A 21,298-nucleotide genomic window follows, 5' to 3' on the forward strand; every position below is an offset into this window, starting at 1 on the left:
TTTATTGGGCTTTCCCCCCAAAGACTTCATGCATATGTGGACAATTATTACTTAGCACCAGAAGAACATGGTTTGGTATTGATTCTATTCCTATTTTTCATTTTGTAGATGTAAGTGCCAAGACACTTTGTTCACATAAATAGAAGTAGGTGGAAATGGAAAGAATTTTATCATAATGTCACTCGATTCTTTGAAATCCTTCCGAGTTATATACGAAAATTCAGACAGTGGCTAGTATCATTAAGGACTATTTTGAACAATCTATCAACAAACAACGCAGTGGGGACCTTCTTCGATTTTGTTGGTAGCAAAGAATTAGAAACCGACCGACTTGCAAATGGATTTTTTTGTCCAGTCAATAGAGTCACTCAATTTCTCAATTCCAACGCCAATCTTAGAGTGGCCTCTTAGTTTGCACCAGGGGTTTTCATACCCCTGGAGTGGGCAAGAGATTGGCTGTGCCATGTAATGTGGAAGAGAGTGACTGGGAAAGGAGAGTGGGAAAGGAGAAGCAGCATGACACCAGGCCTCCCAGGAGATAAGTTTGAAGAAAGAGCAGATGAGAAGATGAACACTATCTGTGGCCTGAGAAGTTTCCATGGCCCGCCAAGGTACAGGTAACCCCATTTGTGGGTCACAAGCCTAGGCTGCTCTTTGCAGCATTGCTCCTAGAGAATCGATTATGGTGGAATCATACAATGGAATATTATGTAGCCTTTAAAAGTATAAGGCTAATCTATGTGACTTACGTGGAAAAATGTAAAACATACATTATTTAGTACAAAAACAACGGTGGACCAGAACCGTATGTATAACGTGATCACATTTTGTAAAAAAATCCATCCATTCATCCAATCATAGAAAGATTTCTAAAAGTGTGTATAACAAATTAATAGCAATTATCTCAGGGAGAGGCTGAGATACCAGGGGACTTGCACTTTCTAACTTCCTGTGTTCTTTCATTTTTTAAAGTAAGCACCTATTCCCTTTGTAATTGGGAAAGTGATAGAAGCTCTTTAAAATATACAGCTGAGTCTACAGCCATGCCACTCTGAACAAGCCCGATCCCATCTGATCTCAGAAGCTAAGCAGGGTTGGGCTTGGTTAGTACTTGGATGGGAGACCACCTAGGAAGACCAGGTGCTGTAGGCATTAAAAAAAAATAATAATATAAAGTAAAATAAAATAAAGATACAGCTGAGTGGATCATTATGAAATGATTTCAGACAGCTATCAAAATCTGTCAGCTGATTTATGTTACGTCTTCAAGAACTTTCCTATATTCCAATAACAGTAGTCATGGTAAGAATGTAGGTTGATGCCCGGTGCTTGTCTCATCTAAACTGCAGCTATATCAACTACCATGTAGAAAGTGCCTGTTTTGAGTCAGCCATGTCACATTATTATGTCTTAATTTTACAATAACCTTCCAAGTTGGTGGGCATTACTAACCTGTCCCATAGAGGAAAGCAGAGCTGAGAGTCACTCAACCTGGAACTTGCAGAACTAGGATTCGAATCCAAGTGTGCCTAAGAACACATGGTTTATCTAATACACAATACCCTTTCCTTGGTGACCTTGTGGGATTATGTTGCCTCTATATAAAGGTTTCCTGTAGAAACTCAAACTTATTTAGGATGGCAAACATCCTATCCTTTTACATTTCTCTGTAAGAATTTGGGTAAAAAAAAATGGTAAGTTTTTAAAAAGGTGAATAATGTTTAAACTTTATAAAAAGTTATGCCATAATGATGATTATACCCATAACTGTTAACTACTTAACTTCCATATGGCCAGGAAATCTTTTATAAGCAAAAACCTTTAGGCCAAAGAAAACCCTAGATTACACCTTAGAAAAGACCAAATGATCAATTCTAGGTTAAAGGAACTGTCAGAACTAAAAGGATTGAGGTAGAGACAAATGAAAGAATACGCTATTAATCTTAAACGGGATTCCTAGGTGACCAAAAGAGCAGTTTTCTCAATGTCCAGACAACTCAGCTAAAAGAAACAGTCAGAGAAACAAGGCTATGAGGCTGAAACTGGGCCCTCTTGATCATTTTACCCAAGCCCCTGGTTTAATGATGAAAAATAAAGATCGAAAGAGGTACGAGGCCATGCTCTATGGTCTGAGACAGCAGGATGTGCAACCAGGCTGAGGGCAGGTTTCTTTTTGGGAGCAAGCTACATGGGGTATTCCATCTTATTCAATAGCACTCCACTTAGACAAAGGACACTCAGAAAATTTCAATGTTCCTGTGAAACGATAACAACCTAATGTCCAGAATAACATGGAAGCCAAAATTATGCTGAGTACAAAACGTGAGGAGGAAATACCTCCTGTCCAAAGCCCGGTTCTCTTTTTACTGCACTGGGAGGGACAGGCGGCTTTGGAACTGCTAACAGGGCTAGTGGGCCCCCATTCTCCAGCCCTAGGGGAAGGAAGAGACAGAGGTACAAAGTATTTAAAGTGCCCCGAAAAAGCAGATACTCCACGAGTGATTTTTTTTTAAAAAAAAATCACAAGCAATTGTACTCTATAAAGAAAAATTAATCTGCTCATCGTACATTTCTGGGCGGTGAGTTTTTGCAAGAGCTTCAACACCCACGTCTTTCTGGGGCCTTTTATTTGTCCCTGACATTTCTCCTCTTCCTCCACCCTCATCTCTGCAGACATGCGCAAGACCTGTGGTTTTCAAAGGCCACCTCAAGAACTGGTATGTGTCCATGACAAAGTTATCGGCAGTCATAAAGCGCCAAGAACAAGAAGGTCAACATTGTGAGTCTCCTAGTAAGTTGTGTTCCATTTTTAAACCTGGAGATTATATCTCTTCTATCAGGTGATGGTATTTGTTTTTAAAAATGTGCTTAATTAGTAAAATAAAAATTAGCAGTCCCTCACAGTAAAGCCCCCCACCTCTTTTTTGGTAGATGAGTCTGTAAAATTCCAAAGATTATGAATAACCTCAGGGAGAGATGACTCAGGCCTGGGGAGGTAGAGAGCACTACTATAGGTCATGGTGAAGCTAAATAAAGAGGCTTCTCCGACTCTAAATCAGGGCTCTTGTTCACTAACTCCTCATTCTTAGCTTGTCACCACCAGATCTAATTACCTTCTAATGGATCCCACCAACCTCACTTCAAACGCTCATCATTTTTCTCATTTAATGAATCTAAGGTAGCGGAAGGCTGAGAGGGCCAAGGCTTCAGGACCACATCTTAACAGAGCCCACGGCTAGAGGAAAAGTTTGCAAAGTCAGCTTTCCTCCTTAATACAAAGTAGTTTGACTATAACGCTTTTAGTGTGACAAAGGGCCACTTGAACATGGTTTTCTGGCAGGTCATATATCCCTCTGGATATTCACAAGTCAAACGGAAGCCATAACTAGGCTCTGCCAATCTGTGAGCTACAGGCAGTGGGTGGAGGGTGCACTGCATGCCAAATAAATGCCATGTGCAATCTGAGAGCTGAATGTTACCCGTTCCCTTCTTGCTTCCACATTCATTCCCAGCTCAGAGGCCTCAGTTGAGCACACTGTGGGTGTAACAAAGGTTACTAGATAGGTCTCTTTGCTGTGTGCATAGACTACTTTGAACCCATGGGGTGTTCCTCCACATTTGTATTCTCAAAGCCATAAACAGTCTCAGTATGTAGCAAAAGAAGAGACACTCAAGCCATTGGGCTGAAGAATTCGAGGGCCTTGACCATAGAGAGCAGGTGACCAAAATCCCAGGGGAGGACATGCTTGCTGCCTCTGCACACAGGTGACCTTCTGGGGCAGACCACAAATGTAAGAGCCAGCCAAACTGAGCTTGCTACACGCTTGAACATCCCTCTGCTCCTATCACCAGTTACTTTTCCTTGTTGTAGGCCGATGGCTGTAGGTGGCTCAGGCAGGATGGCACTGTTCACTCTGTGTTTTGGAATAGTTCATATCACCTAGTACATCGCTCGCCTGAGGTTATGAAACATTTGTCCCTGTCTCCTCATTTCTATTTACTCTCCATCTGTGTTTCTATAGTATTCATGAGACTTCACCTACTGGCACTTTGAATGTTTGTGGCTTTTGTGCTTACTGGATGTGATGGGGTAAAAGACGTGTGTGGAACCCATCAAAATTAAGTACAAACCCAGCCAATGCGATGGACTGTCAAAGGCCAGGACTGTCCTGAGGGAGGCCGAGCAGGCAGAAGCGAGCACCTCAGTTTTGCTGTGGACTGATGCTTCTAAGAGCGAAGTGGACATCTTTCAGTGGACATCCTCAGTTTACATCTCCGATCAGATTCTTGGAGGTACCGAGAAGGACAGGACTTGCCACTAGCCCATCCCCTCGAGAACTGCGAGATGATTTTGAAACCAGTGCTGGTTTGACAGCTTGAGCTCGTTTACTCAGCACAAATCTAGGCTGTGAGCCCCACGAGTCTTAGGTGAGAGGTCGGGAACCAGAAGAGAGGCTCTGCAGGGAGAGGTCCAGGCATAGAATCTCTTCTGAATTAACCAGAGCTAAGGCCAACTCTCCCAAAGTGCAGGGAAGAAACCAAAAATGCTCAGATGACTGACCAGTTTCAAGACCCATCAATCAAGAGTTCAACCTATTTCACTTTCTTGAATAAAGCATTTGACCCTGAGCACAATCTCTTTTGCTTTTTGTCACATACTTGAGAAATGCATATTGCTTCTCAAACGGTCCTGATATAAAGTTTGATCATGACCTGTGTCCCTGAATAAGAGCCAGAGCAGCATGTGTCCACACGTGCACACCCCACAGTTTCATCTACAGACTCGACGCTGACATAACAGGGATCACATCCTCCTCTCCTATGCACAGGTAATGTCAGCCTTGTTCCAGATCACAAAGGCCGTGTCCGAAGGTCGCTGGGAAAGAGACATTGTCTGTAGGAGCGAGCCGTGACCCTCGCATAAAAGTTCTCACGTTAGAGCAGCTAACCCCAAGAGAGCTGAGAGGCACAGCTCACTCACACACATGCTCAGCCAGCAGTCCATCTACAACACTGCAAATGTCACTCATGGAGTTCTTTAAGGCAGGCAAGACACAGTATATGTTGTCTTATTAAACCCAAGAAATCACTCAACTGACCTGAAATGCTACAAGGACCAAAGGGGAAATTTAAAATAGAAAAAAAAGGACAGGAAAACCAACAGCTCAAAGCCAGGGATCTAAGTCTTCCCACCAAATCCATCCGACAACCTCAAGAAGTAATTTCCTATAGTAAAAGGCAGAAATTTCAAAATAAGAGATTTTGATGTTTAGAGATTTGATGTCATAACAAAAATTTTGTGTTAATAGTCACCATTAAATGGCTCTCTATATATCTTGAAAACTTTTAACATACAGAGCACAAATTTATAATACAGCATCGACTACATTTCATATTTGTTGTCCTTTTATTTACTACCCACTTAAACACTGCATATTAAATCTTGGGAGAATATCTCGCCCCACATATAACAAATGCTTGTGCATTTCCTGGTCCCAGTGAACAGGCCCAGAGGCATCTGTGAGAGATTGAGGACAAGCTGAAGTTAGTTTTCATAGCTTCCAAACCAAGTTCGCGTCCTAAGTCCATGAACTTTAAAGTTAGTGACACTTGGCCCCCAAAATGACTACCGTGTGAAGTGTGAGTCTGTGGGTCAGGTTGAAAGGATAAAAGGGAAATCTGTAGCTTCATCAAGTGAAGAGGGAGGTGACATCCACATAAAGAAATGGAGTGGGGACAGTTTGATGAGATTCAAGTAGAATGGGAAAAAAACAACAGTCAAAACAAAGGCAAGCAACTAAAGAGAATTAAGAAGGGCTTTTTCTAAATCAATTAGTCGAAACTAGATGGCTTAGTTCCCAGGCTGCTTCCCACCTGAAGGCCTGCCGCCATGTGCTTTAGTGGGAAAAGAACGAAAAGCTCCGTAGTATTGAAGTATAACAATAAAACCCGCCATGCCGTGGGAACTACAATATATGGCATAATAAAAGTAAATGTTATGGCACTTGACTTCGCGGCCTATAATCTCCCATTCAATCAGAACAGATTCTTCCGTCAGCAAGAGAAAACTGGACAATTTAATTTTCATTTCTATTCATGCGCGGGCCTGTGTTGGAGCTCATCCATGTTTTCTATTATGTTCCTTGAAATATGGCTGCGTAGTCTGATACAAACAATATCTCAAACTGACATCAACAACTTAGTTTGGGACCAACTGATTTCATTCTAAATTATCACAGGCTGACAGATGCTGGTAGCTGCCCACACGAGATCCGAAAAAGCCATGTTCTCTAATTTAATAATATAATAATTTAAAATTATAGCTTTATTAAGAGGAAACACACTTATTTATAGCTAACATTGATGATTTCTAATGGCTTTCAGGACTGTGTTCTGCTATTCACTGCAACCCACATTTGGACAGCTTCAATTGTCTGAATCACTAACAAAACATTCTGGTACAAATAATTTCCTTCTTGATTCAAAGCAATGAACACATGAACACAAAAGCAGAGTTTAAAGAAGAAAGCAGCCCTGAAGAGAGCCAGCCCCTCTGCAATGTCCTATTCTCCTTGAGAGCATTTCTGCATTTTGGCCCTACAGACATTTTGCTTAAAATTCTCTCCTCCCTTGGGCCCTATGATGTTGCAAGATTCCGCTTTTCCTTAGATGTGGACTTTCCGCAGGATTTAGTCTTCAGCTCTAGGTTATTTTTTCTCATGGTAAAGATTTTATTCCTCTTCTTGACTATATTACTTCTAAGCAAACATTAATAATAAGCATCTCTATCTTTTTGCAGCCCACCAAGTGATTTTACATAATTATGGAAGACAAGATGAGGAAGTAGGTAGAGATTTTGTATTCTTTACAGATAATGAAGCTTAAGCTCAGAGAGTCTATGTAGATTATGGAAGGTCACCCAGCCAGGAAGCAGCAGAATCAGCAGCACTGACCCCCCAGCCCTGAGTCCTTTTTTCCTGGAAGGTCCTAATCTCTACCTGCCATCCCTGCCCACCTCCCCAGCCTCCACCCTCCACTTTCAGCCTTCATCCAGCACTGACATGGGGATGTCTGATCAAATCTCGAAGTCCACGTAAACAAATTCGTCATGTTTCTCCTCAAACCAGTCCCTTCTCCAGACATGCTTATTTCTACCTGAGTCATTTTCTTCCCTAGCCACCCAACCCTAAAACCTCACAAATAACAAATCGTTCTCTCCTCCTCCCCACTCCCAAATCCAATCTGTTACTGAGGCCTAGTAATAATTCTCTTGCACTGCTGCTTTCACATCTATCCCTTCTTTCACGGTCCTTTTGTAGCAGTTTAATACTGGTTCTCTCTCAGCCCCTCTCACCTAAACTATCAAAAACCCTGACTCTTGACACCCATCTTTCCTTCATGTCATTGGTTCCACAAAGCTCCATCAGTGATTATCTGAATTTTAAGACGTGACCGTGCCACTTCGGTGTCAATCATCAACAGCTCCCATTGTCTATAGAATACATTACAAATCGATCTCCCTCAAACTCAATCCAGTTCCGACTCCCACGTCCAGGTCTGCCCTCATTTCATGCCCTCATTTCAAACCCTCAGCTACAGCCAGGCTGATCTATGCTCAGCTATCAGCACTGCCCAGTGATTTCCCTGCCCACCTCAGCCTCTACCTAAGCAAATCCAACTCCAGCTCCAGGTAAGTGTGTCCCGTTTCATGGAACCTGCCCTAACACCCTGGGCACCGAGAAGCATCCCCAACTCTGAGGAGCATTGCTTTCTACCACTCGGCCTTCATGTAGACAGACTGTCGATGTTACCTCACTTTTCATTTGCTATCTTAGGGGCCCAAACAGACCCAAAGACCATGGAAGGCGGGGCCTGTGTGTGAGGGCCTTGGCAGCCATTCAGCCTTGTACTTGAGTAGTAGGTACTCAAGTATGTAGTGGTCAATTACATAGCTACCAATCATTGTTTCTCACAATACAAATAACATACACATGAAATTATTAGCGTCAAGAATTATAGTTTTCTGGGATTCATGTCTTTTTAGCAAAATGAGAACAAACTAAACCTCAGCATCTCTTTCTGGGCTCCAAAATACATACAACTAGTGCTTAGTTTCTACAGTATGAAAAACTTCCATAGACTCATCCCCCTCTATCAATGCCCCTGACATTTCCAAACTAGCTTGTCAGACTAAACAACATGGGATTCATATGGTGGTGACAGCCACCTTAGTCATCTCCAAACCCAAAGAAAACACAGGTCAAAGGCCAATGTTCTTCACAAGGGAAGCGCAGCTTAGTGTATTGTGGTGGAAGAACACCTCCCTTCTTGTGGGAGGCCCTATAGTACCTTCACTGACACTTTGCCCACTGACCACCCGGCCTTGAAACAGGGCCCGAATGCTAAACTACAATGGTAGAACTAGAACTTAATCAGGCTCATTCTGATGATTCCTTCTCATTCACAGCCAGTTCTGCTCTGCTCGTCCCTGCCCTTTAACCAGATCAAATGCTACAGCAGGCCAGCATTTCTATTATTGTTGCATCAGCTCAAGCTGTCAGAAGCTCTTGGTCATGCTTCTTGACTGGGCTTTTCAAAAGCTGACTGAGTATATAGAAGAGTTTCTGGAAACAGGGCAAGTACTTTTGGTGTTTACAGTCACAATAACACATCCTACCGCCAAGCTTTCACAAGATCAGACCAGACACTGTAGGTCAGCAGTTACAAAGATCCAGCTCTATTAGCAGGTTCAGAAGAAAACACACTGCCTCTCCCCTGAACTATCAAATAGCACAGCAGAAGAGGAATAACCCAAGGTGATAAAAATGTTCTTGTTAGGCACTCTGGTGCTTCTTACAAGGCCTGCCAACTGTCGGACATTTGTTTCTAAATTGAATAGCCAACACAAATGATGCTAGAAATCTTCCATGTCCAATTAATCCGTGATAGTGGCTGCCAGAGGTTAGGGAAGGGGAGGGGACAGGAAGGAGGTAGGTGTGGTTATAAAAGGGCAACAGAGGGGTCCTAGCGGTGATGGAATGTTCTGCATCTTGACTGCGGTGGTGGGTACACAAACCTACACAGGTGACAAAATTACATAGAACTAAATACACACAGTACTAGTAAAACTGGGGAACCTGGTGGACTATATCGATGTCAATATCCTGGTTGTGATCTTGCACTACAGTTTCGTAAGATTTTACCGTAGTTGGGGGAAACTAGGTAAAGGGTATGTGGATCTCTCTGCATTACTTCTTATAACTGCATATGAATCTATACTTACTTCAAAAAAGAAAATTTTAATTAAAAGAGTCAAATTCCAAAAGGTAGCCCTATTATGTCGAATATGAGACTGCTGGTTTATGACCATGATAGGTACAAATAAAAGATGTAAAGCTAAACAAATATTAGTCCTTGAATCTGGACTTGTTAAAAGGGCTATCACCCAAGTCAGACTAACAGTGACCTCAACCAGCACATATGTGACCTCAAACCCACCCACACATTTCCCCTAACTTTTTTTTTTTTATCACAGAGACTTTTGCTACCTTCCCATTTATCACATGGTGGTATCTTAACCTTGGGAAAACTCACTCATGTTCTGAACTAAGTGGTAATTATCATACCAAAGCTCATTTTAAATTCAAAGTCAAAACACTTAGTGCTGCGTTTATAATGAATTCTGCTATTCTACTTTTCACTCATTCACCTTTTTACCCTAAATACATAAATCATGGGAAAATATGAATATAAGTGCTAATGACCACTTTTACAAAAAGGCTTATTCATCATTTCTTTTCATTAGACTTTGTGAAGAATTTCTCCTAAAGCCAAGGAGAGTAAAAATCCCAGGCATGGTGTTTTCATGTGAGAACCACCATCAGCTTCCTTGTTTACATAACTGTAACACCTAAAACCAACTGAGGACTGTTAGCCTAGCATTTAAATAGCCCTGTTAGTTCTCATCAGGTTGCTTGAAGGGGCAAACTGAGCTCTGCCGTTCTTTCAAAATTGTGCAAATAAAAGCAAGCATGCTCTCCTTACTCACCGATCTCATTGCTGCGGTCCGAGAGATCCTTGTCCAGGATGCTGGATATCGAACTGCCCACCAAGTCAATCTTTGGACCTTCACCCCTACATTAAAAACATAAGTCCAGGCATTTAATAATTGGTGTGTGTCCTTGTCATTTTGTCAGCTTTCTTGCTGTACACAAGATAAGGAGTGTGCTGTGCATGAGACAGGTGGCACTGTCGCCTCTGAGGAAGCCAGCGGGAGCCAACGAGCTATCCAGCCACATGGGCCTTGGTGCAAAGCAGCCAATAGACTGGATGCCCCCCTCTCTAGCACACATTTTCAAAGATGGCTATTTTAATAATGACTGTTCAGCAATGCACCTTTAGCCACAAACCCGCCTGCTGGCACACAGGGTACAACGCAGGCCCTGCTCCCGCCCCATGGCTAAATAAGAACCAGCAAACGATAACTGGGAGCTTCCCTTTTAAGGAGCAAGGAATGTAGCCAATGCTACTTGTCAAAGGTCGACTACTTTTAACCTTGAGAATAAGGTTTTCTGGCCTGGGGCTGAGGCATCAGCCAGGTTGTTGACAGGCACAAGGTGTCGAGTTGAGATCTGGCAGCCTGAAATCTGGCAGTAGGGCACAGTCCTGTAAAATTAGACAGCTCTTGGGTGGGTGCCCCCATGCCCATCAGGACACAAGTGACTTCCCTCTATCTGGGCTAGAAGCAGCCCTTGGGGACCGGAATGGGCCTCCAAGTTGATGAGAGAAACAGCCTACTTATGCATGAGCAGAAGGTTCCTCTAAATTTCTCCAAAAGTGTAGGTCTTTGGGCCCATGGGTGAGGGGATAAGCACCAAATAAGATTATCTAAGGTCTGAGATGGCAGCGTAATAGAAAAAGATCCTTGCCTATAAAATGAGAGGGAGAAGCCAAGTGGTTGTTCAAAGGAAAGCCATAGAAATAGTCCATCTCATGGCTCCTGGTAGTCACCATGGCCTGAGGCCAAACTATATGAGTCACAAATTTACTCAAGGAGTACTTCTCAAATACTTATCGAGCTGGGGGTATTGAGAGGGTCAAGCCAGGCGGTACCTACTCTGGAGGGCTTCATGGTCTAAATGGGAGAGAAAGGCAGACAAACACAAGCACACATGGCACAGGCTATGTGAGATACAGGCACATCAAAGTCCTATGGGGAAAGGACTGGGTCAGTGCAGGGTGTCTGCATGGCAGTCCCAGGACACTGGGAGGAGATGACATTACAGTTGGGCCTTGGAAGAAAAGGGAGAGAGGCCATATCAGTAAAATGCATGTTTGAGCACTGATGCAAGGGGAGGTAGGGGTGCCCGGAGTGGCCAGGGGTACCAAAGCTAAGGCCCGAGGTTCCTAGACAGTAGTGACAGAAGAGAGGTTGGCAAAGGTCAGACTACTGGGCTGAGTACTACAGGGTTCAGTTTGTCTGGAGGTAATGGGCGACAAAGGGCAAACTCAAGCAAGAGACCTATAAACCTGGAGGCCTGACAGGGCTGACTCCTGGGTTTCTCACTCAAGAAGGGGTGGTAGGGGTAGCATTCAGTGTGACATGCATGTCCTGTGATGGTGAAGAAGGCCCAGCGGAAAGTAAGCCCCTATCAGTTCCCAAATGAACAAGACTGACTCTTAACCTCAAGTATAACCTTAAGCACCCTCAACCAAAGACGACTCGCAGATTTGAGAACTCTGGGGAACCAGGGCTGGGCCAAATGGCTTTGCCTTCACCAAGACTTGTTGGGCTTTTCAGAGCTTGGTTGAAATGAAAGTTTAAGGATAACATGGACTATATGCGGAAAGGGAAAGCAGCTTGAACTTCACAGCAGAGCCTTCGTTTTCCGCCTCGCCCCAACCTCCTAAGGTGGTGGGGCCCTCCTAGGCCAGGTTTCCATGGCAGAGTCTCTCTCCATCCACTGGCCCCACAGGGCACACTCCTTCAGACAGACTTTGAGCCAAGAGGAATGGTAGGATTGAGGAAATTTATTTCAAAACATTTTATTGGCAGGGCCCTAGCATTTACTAATTTGAATATAACTTTCTGAATGAAACATTTTAGAAATTCACTATTATTAGTAGGAAAGCACTGTCACTTTTAAAAGTTCTTGAGGGCCCTTAATATTATTTGGTATCTACAGAGCCTGAATGATTTGGTGCTGTCATCCTCCAAACTAATAGACTGAATTCAAGGTATTCTCAGAGCCAGACAGTTCTGTCCTTTTGGGAACACGGCAAAGACCAAAACTTAAGAGAACACATGTTCTGTTTGGGGAGCAAGGTCACTCAGGCAAGGAAAGTCCAGTTAGTTTCACTAGGTTTTTTTTTTTTTTTTTGCCAAGGGGGAAGATGGTTTGAGGTGACACCCAGATGGGGAGCTGGGGAGAAAACCAGAGTGGGTGTTGGTAGGAAGAAAGAGCTATGCGCATCAATTAATCATCTATATATCCCAGGACAGGTTGGCTGCTTTGGAACATGTGGTTTATTCACGTATTTTGATAACTATGAATCTTGGAGCTGCCGTTTCCCTCTTTGATTTGACAGCTGGAAGCTTCTAGTCGAATGTGAGCCTATCTCAAGAGACCGTAGGGAATCCTATTGCACATTACAGGCATACTTCATTTTATTGCACTATGCTTTATAGTGCTTCACAGATATTGAGGGGTTTTTTTTGTTTGTTTGTTTGTTTGAAGGTTTGTGGCAACTCTGCATCGAGAAAGTCTACTGGCTCCATTTTTCAAACAGGCTCAGATGATGGTTAGCATTTTTTAGCAATAAAGTATTTCTAAATCAAGGTATGTACATTTTTTAGACATAATGCTATTGTACACTTAGACGACAGTATAATGTAAACATAACTTTTATATGCACTGGGAAATAAAAAATTCATGTAACAGGCTTTATTGCAATATTTGCTTTATTTTTGCTTTACTGCAGTGGTCTGGAACTGAACTTGCAGTATCTCTGAGGTACGCCTGCACTGTGCTCATCTTATCTTGGGCTGTATTACTTTTCTACCCTTATTTCCCTTTTATCGTCACGCTCAACTATTTTATTCTTTTATATGCATTTTGAATCTACCTCAAGACCTTTGGGGAATAGTGCAGGGTAAACAGAAGTAATCTTAAAGAACAGGATATATATTAATAGCATTTAAAATGTTCATCTGTTTTGGACCAGTTCTGGGAGTCTATGCTAAAGATATAGTCTAAAATACCCAAATGAGTTTTGCAGATTAATATGTTTATCATAGTGTTACTTGTAATAAAAAAAAAAACTGAAAAGAACTGATCTTTCATAAATAGGGGAATAGTAGAATAACCTATGGTATTTTGACGGACTTTTACATAGCCGCTGAAATGACACAGACAGTTTATGACAATAAGGACAAATGCTTATGATGTTACGACGTCAAGGGACAAAGGCAAGTTTAAAATGACATACACCTCAATGTACATATATCCACATGCCCTTCTGATACATTAGGAAAAGGGTTTTTGTTTTTGTTTTTGTTTTTTTTAAGACTGGAAGAATATTAGGTGTTTATTCCTGAGTAGTCTGATGCATGATTTCTAGCACCCAGTTTAAGCACTTCATATATGGCAAGGGGTCAAAACACTTATGAAATTAATGAACGTTTGCCTTTTTTTTCCTCCAAAAGACAAAGTTGTATGGCATTCAGTATGATCATACCTATGTAAAACCGATGAAACAAACTAAATCATACATAGGAAAAAAATATGAAAGAAACAGCCCAAAATGTTGATAGTAGTTATCTCTGGGATAAGACTATAGGTGAATTTTCCCTTCCTTTTAAAGTTCACTTTTAATAATAGAGACTTATACAGTTTATACAGCTTCTATTCTCTCTCCTTTCTCCTCAACATAATCATTAAGGTAAAAGGTGAGATTGCCTGGCCCTTGCTATAAACTCTCCTTTAAGAATCTCCCCGACCACAGGTGCCCATGTGATCACCCATGACCACACCTGGAACTTACCCGTGGTGTATGTGGAGTTACAAATTCTAGACTGAGAGGTCAAGGTCATGAGGGACCACACTAAAGAAATAGGCAGTACCATCCCTGGGCAACCCCTCCCCAGATTCCAAGGTGCCAGCCTTGGATGGGGGATCCCATTCTCCTTCTGACAGGAAGGAGAATGGGATCCCCCATCTCTCTAACTGAGCATTGATCCCTCATGCCAAGAGCCAGCTACAGGCTTTAGATGAAATTACCTTCTATACAGGGCCAGAAGCAAGCCTATTTTGAAAACACAGTAGGTGTAGTTTTAAAAAAGGTTCTGATGCTTCCAAGTAGGGAAGCTGCAGCTGGTGTTTTGACAGTGTTCAGACTGTGGGTGTGGAAGCATTTTACAATGTCTATTTGTAAATGCCTTTCACTGTATTTATAGACTCTTACAACAATGCTAATGAATTTCAGTTCTGAAAAACACCAGAATTTCTGAAATCCTCCAAAGCATGCATTTGGAGAAGCCGACACCCAAGAGGGTGCAGCCCTCAATGGTCCCTGTTCTCCTCCAGTCTGCTCAACATACAGGTACCGTTTTGGCAAAAAGGATGTTCCTAAATTCCACAAAAGAGGAAAAAGCCCATTCTTTTTTAATTTACTAGCTCATGTGAGGGTGAGTTTGTATGGTGAGTTTCTATGGCCACAGCTGTTAAATAAAAGGAGAAAATAGAAGAAAAAAGGCATATCACTGTACAGCCAAAGATATTTAAACAAGGTTGCCCTTACTCATTTCTAATTTTTAAATTGAAATAATGTCATTTTCTTGTATTTTTCTCAGCAGTTTTGGTTATGGACACTTAAAACACGTAACTTGGCTAGGTAATTAGCAGCTAAAGGTGTCCTTGTTTTATTGGACAGGCAACCTAAATCACAGAGAACAAGTTGACTAGTCCAAGGACACCCAGCAGGACTAAGCGGAACCTACAATGCCATAGAAATAACAGCAGCAGCTCCCATTTACTCACTACCCACCATGAGTCAGGCACGAGGATTAGCCCCTTTCATATATTCAGTCATCACAACCACCCCTTTATGATCTACTCTGCCTGGTGGATATGGAGCTGCACTGTCCAGAGCCCCCTTCAGTGAAGGTCTGGGTAACCCCGCTGCTGGGAGTGCTGTTGGCCCTTCCAGGGACCACCCTAGCTGCAAAGAGCCTCCTTGGCCAAGGCTCACCCTTTCCACGGTAGACTACACCCCAGGGTATAAAAATCTTGGCCATTCCAGCCCAACACAGGACAACTTGGAGTGGCTATTTTAGCCCCAAGTTTCCCCCTTGGAGTTGGCCAAGGCTTTGGTGAGCCAGTATCACAGCCTGACATCTCTCTCTGCCCAGTGTTGCTTCCTTCTCCCTTCTGTGGGCACTGAGCCCTAAAACAGATCTGGCATGTTAAACACTGCCTCAGAGTCTACTTCCTGGAGAACCCCGCCTGTGATGCCCTTATTTTCATTACATAGACCTCCAGAAAACAGGCTCAGTGAGATTAAGTCATTTGCTGATAAAAGGTTATAAAAGTAGGAGAGTGAGGGGGGGGGGTGTCTGAATTTGAACCTATCAACTTTGACTCCAGAGCCCAAGCTCTTGACCACTTCTCTAAGCTGCTTCACTTGGCCTCTGGTCATGGGGCTGGTGAGTCATCGAGGACACCAGGAAGCCTATGTCATCACAGCTCCCTGCCAGCTGGGTAAGTCGCCTTTGCTCCCCGAGTTAAAAAATACTAATAATAAACAAAAATTACACACCTGACCCACCCAGAAGGCCTGCTTTTCCCACTTGAGACATGTGACGAGGTATGTGCACAGTCAGAAACGCAGAAGATGCGCCATGTGCATCCCTTGAGAACATGAGCTCAGCCAGTGGCATGGCTCAATTTAGCCCAAGTTGAGACAGTTAAGCCAAGACATGTGGCCTGGAAAAGGTGTTGGGAGTGCACAAGAAGCCAAGTCAAGCAAACAAGTAAATAAATAAAAACAGCAGCATTAAGAGCAACAATACAAACCACTAAAAAGATGCCATAACCTTCTGGAGGTGAATGGGGGTGAAGGGAAAAAGAGTGAACCCACGGATTCTCATGGAACAAAAGACCCCAAGATCTAGATGGTGATTCTTTTTGGCTGTCCTCCCTCCCCACTTCAGAAGGATCTATTGCCATAATGTAAATGTTTGGGCCTTTAACAACCTAAAAATTGTTATGGGGTAAAAAAGCTGGGAAGAGAAAGAAAAGGAAATAGCGAAGCCCAGCCCCCCACACTCAAGAAACCACTGAGGTGCACACTGCGAATCCTCTATTTTTCTCCAGCTTCTATCCCACCAGCGATTTGTCAACTCATGTGGATAATGGCAGATGTCAAATGTGAAGGCCCTAGAGAAATGACTTGAGTTACCCTATGTCTTTCTTGCTCCAACTCTGCAACCTTGTTTTATCACCTTCATCTAACGTAAAACCACCACTTCCTATTATTCACCTTCCTTGTCCTGGTCCAATCACACACCAAGGATGCGAGGCCAACATAAGTGAATGCTCCCTGCTGCCCTGCTTTCCTGGCTGCCCGCTCATAGCATCTCGGGCTTAGGCTCTGACTACTAAAACTGGGTACAGGTTACCCAGCTCAAGCTTCTGTTTTATTATGGACAAGGGTCCTGTGCTCCAAAGGCAGGAATTATGTGCCTAAGGCCACGAAGTCAATTGGTGGCACAGCTGAAACCGAATGGAAGCTTCCTGACACCCAGTCCTATCTTTGCCCACCATACTCGGGATGGTAATAATCAAAATGAGCATCCACGTGCATATGTTTTTTTGCTTCTAGAGATTTTTTTCTCTCAAATAAACAACACTAAGAGAGCTCCACCTATCTGTGAAGGTAGCAAATGTGAAGCCAGACCTTCGTAAGTGTTCTGCACTGGGCCGTTAATTCCCCTGGGAGGTTGAATCCTTCCAGCAGTAAAGTACAAAATGGTAGCATAAGTAAGTCGTTTCCCTCACTTATCAGCAGGAGGAGCCTCCCTCCCTTTTCTCAGAAATGCAGATCCAAAGGCCCTGCTGTTATCTGTGGAGTCCGGACACACCCATCTGGTGTCCAGAAATGTCCCAGGAATCACAGGCACCTTTTGACTGCGAACTTTCCATTTAAATGTGGGACAGCCCAAGCCAGGCCAGGGGCACAAGAAGCAGGAACAAGAATGGTTTTCCTGGCAGCTCTCCCGTTGTGCTGCGTCCTTGTTTGGATGAGCACAAACAAGCCTGGCTATTTATAGTTGGTGAAGACACATTGGAAGGTGATGGGACATTGCCCACTCAATTCCCCTCCAAATTTCTGTTCTTTGCGCAGACTCTGAAACTGTGTGTGGAAACAAGCCTCACTCTAGAGCTCATCTAGGGCACAGCAAGCCCACAGCCCCATAAGGCAAAAGTATGATGACATCTGCAGCCCTTGTCTGCAAACCTACAACTGGGCATCTCCGAGGGGCAAGGGGATTTAAAGATGCCCAGAGGAGGGAGAATTCTTTATCATGCAGAAAAGTTTGTGAGGTGCAACTTGGAGGGAGAGTGTTCAAAGAAATAACCTGTGGAAAAAGCATTATATATGAACAAATTATCCCTGTGCCTATGTGAGGTGTCACTATCTCCTACTGTTTCCTTGCCTTTTTCTGGCCATCGCTGTAGGAAAATCAGTGTGTCTCAGTCTGGACTGGGGATTAACCCTGTCACTGCCGTTGGTTCTTGCTGCAGGGAATAAAATTCATTCTATGTGTGAGTGGAAAGGAGTAAAGAGAGAAGGTTATACTTACAAATGAAATGAAGTCAGAAAATAATGCAGACACCCTTACCATGTGACAAGGTATTTTTCCCTTGTGCCCTAAGGGATTCCTATGCTTCTGGAATCAACTATGCTCATGTTCCTTCAGTCCCCGGCCCTTCCCTGAGTCCTGACTCCCCTGACTCTCTCACTGCCTCTGGGAGAGGCTGTTCAACCTTCCACCCCCTACAGACCTGACGTGCTGTCTGAGGGGATCCACGTTTCCTCATGTCCTCAGAGCTACCAAGCATGAACTGCTTGCTACCATGTGGGAATCCCTCTCCCACAAAGGTCATCCACTGAGCTCTCTCAAGGGAGGAAAAGAAGTTTGCACGGATTTGCTGAGTGCCTCTCAAATGCCTGGCAAGGAATCAGAGACCTGAGGTGTATCGGCTTATTTAAATCTGAATACATGGGCAAGGTGGGCCTCGCTGTGTCATTTTCAGAAGTAAAAACTGCAACTCAGGGAGGTACGCACCTTGCCCAAAGTCACAGGGTAAGTAAGTAGAGGGGTGGGGTTTCGACCCTTGGGTGCCTGGCTTCAAATCAATGTGTGGGCAGAAACCATGTCTAGCCTGGTTACCATAATTAACTTCTACTTGGAAGAGGACCTGGCCAAATGTAGGCTCTTAAAGAATATCTCAGAGGAATGAATGACATGACACCACACCCACACCTACAGCCCACCCACTCCTCTCTCATTACTGAATCCATATCTAAGCGCCCATTTCCCATCTTTTTTCCATAACCAAGTTTCTCACAAGAAGAATCTATACATGCTTGACCGCCTATCCATTCTCTCTTCAACTCACCCCAAGTCTGTCCCTTGACCCCAACCACTGTACAGAAACCGCTCGACTGGGATCATCAAGAGCCGACTAGTGACCAAAGCTCATGGGCACCCTACAGGCAGTTCTCACAGCATGGTCAGCTAACCAATCAGCAGCAGCAGCAGCAGCAGCACTGGGAGCCTGCGAGAAATGCAAATCCTCAGGCTTTAATCCAGTCCTACTAAATTAGAAACTTGGGGGAGCAGTGATCTATATTTTAACAAGCCCCTGTGTGATTCCAGTACACACTTGACTATGAGACCCACTGATCAGCAGTTGCTCCACATTCCCTTCTTCCAGCTTCCATGACATCGTATTCCACCTACCCTTTTCAATAGCTTCCTCCACCCTGTAAATAACAATTTTCACCACTGTTGTCTTTACTTTCTCTTCTCCATAATCTCCTGGAGTGATTATAGCCATTCCATGCTTGTAACTACCATCTATGAGCCAACAACACCCACTTCTGTAATTTCTAGCCAAGATCTCTCTCCTGAATTCTCCAAAGACATGTCTTGGTCCTAACTTGTAGAAAGGAAAGGAAACATTCGAACATCACACAATGCATCACTAGGACTCTTGGAAAAAAAATATTTGGAAAACTTGAGCAATCCAAACTCAAAATGATGGCCTGAATACCCAAGTATACATTTTATGCACCTACTTAAGGAACATGTGCATACACTCTAGCTGTTTTTTCCATTTTTTTTTTTGGATGGTGTTATTGCTATATTACAAGTTCAGTGAGATCTTTTCTTTTAAAGTACCTGATTTGCTATGAATTCCATCCAAATATTCTTTATTATATTTTATTTTTTATTTTTAATGTTTAATTTGTTCCACTAGGTTCTATCCTCATTAAGCTCATCTTTTTCTTTAAATCTTTGAGCATATTTTATTTTATTTTATTTTATTTTATTCCACTAGGTTCTATCCTCATTAAGCTCATCTTTTTCTTTAAATCTTTGAGCATATTTTATTTTATTTTATTTTATTTTATTTTATTTTATTTTATTTTATTTTATTTTTTATGCCTACAACACTCGGTCTTCCTAGGTGGTCTCCCATCCAAGTACTAACCAGGCCCGACTCTGTTTAGCTTCCAAGATCAGACGAGATCGGGCATGTTCAGGGTGGCATGGCCGTATGCCTTTTCCTTTTTTGATTAATGGATTGATTAGTTTATACCTAATAAGAGCGAAGAGGTCTTTTTTTTTAGTGCTTTCTTTTGGTAAGCATGGGGGCCAGACACATCACAGAGCCATCAGAGCCTAGAAGCTTATTTTCTGCTGAGTTGTAACCCCAGGGTTTGAGCAGCCAGGATGCCTGTGTAAATCTAAAGAAAAATTAACTTCCATGTGGGTAAGTTGGTCTCAAGAGAGACATCTGCCCTTCCTTAAACACTTAGTTGATGTTTGGCATATAAATGTTTACTTAATCTTTGCCTCAAGCTAAAATGTCTCCGAGCTCAACAGTCACTTATCTCCCAGTGTTTTTCTGAAATCCAGGGCTCTATCTTCATTACAAGTAAAAATTTTGCAAATCTACAACCACCACCGCCCCCCCGCCCCCCAACTACATCCTATGCTCCAGTTCTCTAGGTATAACCTCCGGCCCTTCACAGGAAAGGTACATGGTGTGTGTAACATTTAAAGCGATAGGCCATGTCCAAGTGGTACAAGTCTGGGAAGTCACTAGGCCTCCTGCCCACAGCTTGGTGTCCAAGACTCAACTTTCCATCTTCTCACTGAGATTCCTCCTCCAACACATGCTTCCACATCTGCAGTCAAAGACAGTGCCCTCTGGGATGCCAGAGCCATGGTAACCGACTCCCCGCATTTAGAACTTCCCCACTGAATGGTCTACTACCACCCTGACTATTGACCTTTTCTTATCACTGTGTGTCATCAACTCTCAGAACACACCAACATCCATCTGGGAGGACACTGGCTTCTAGAACATCAGCCTCACCTCACTTCAGCTCTTACCATCTTCCTGAGCCTATGACAGCCATGTGGGCAATCCATCCCCAATGCCAGTCCCTCCTTCAGACATACTTCACCTCTGAACTTGTGAGCACCAATCTCTCCTTTCTGACCAGCATCTCCTATATTTCTGGACTTCTCCCACTCCATCCTTGCTCACCTCACCTCCTCCTTACGTCTTTTAGCTTCACTTCCTTCCCCCTTCGTCCCAGACCCCTGTCTTTCACTCAAAGCCCCTACACATCAGCCCCGCCCATCCTCCTGCCCTGCCAGTCACCTGCCTCCTCCACTTGGAGAGTGGAGGCTGCTCCCTGCTATAGCAAACAGGCAAAGCTTGTCCTCTCCTGTTCCAGCTTCCCCACTCTTTGGGAAGAAAAAGAAAAAATATTACAACTTGGGGTGTCTGTATTTGGGAGATTAACAAACCTGTTCTGGTCTAGCTAGTGTCCTTCCCTATTGGGTTTATTTTCTTTTGAAGGCACACACCTGCTCTGCCCCTCAGGTTTCTGGCTTGCTGCCTCCCACTGCGTGCAATTACTAGGGCTCAGGACAGCATACTTTTCTCCAGCATTTCCTCGGATTTTTCTCATTTTAATTTTGAACCTTTCTCAC

The 21,298-nt window shown here is 43.4% G+C and overlaps 1 protein-coding gene, 1 non-coding gene and 1 pseudogene across 6 annotated transcripts in view; 1 reads left to right on the forward strand and 2 right to left on the reverse strand.

Moving 5' to 3' along the window:
* SH3KBP1 (SH3 domain containing kinase binding protein 1) overlaps window positions 1–21,298 on the reverse strand; it is a 267,401-nt gene that overhangs the window by 25,515 nt on the left and 220,588 nt on the right. For all 5 annotated transcript variants that reach the window (XM_011363025.2, XM_023532336.1, XM_023532335.1 and 2 more), the window contains one exon: window positions 10,049–10,134. In XM_011363025.2, the coding sequence (XP_011361327.1) occupies window positions 10,049–10,134 (86 nt within the window). The remainder of the gene's footprint in view (window positions 1–10,048; window positions 10,135–21,298) is intronic.
* Window positions 1,034–1,152, forward strand: LOC111741734. The gene has a single exon (XR_002781069.1). It is a non-coding gene; the product is annotated as a 5S ribosomal RNA (ribosomal RNA).
* Window positions 19,733–19,851, reverse strand: LOC111741806 (annotated as a pseudogene).

This window comes from Pteropus vampyrus, unplaced genomic scaffold (genome assembly GCF_000151845.1).
Source record: "Pteropus vampyrus isolate Shadow unplaced genomic scaffold, Pvam_2.0 Scaffold81, whole genome shotgun sequence".
NCBI lineage: Eukaryota > Metazoa > Chordata > Mammalia > Chiroptera > Pteropodidae > Pteropus > Pteropus vampyrus.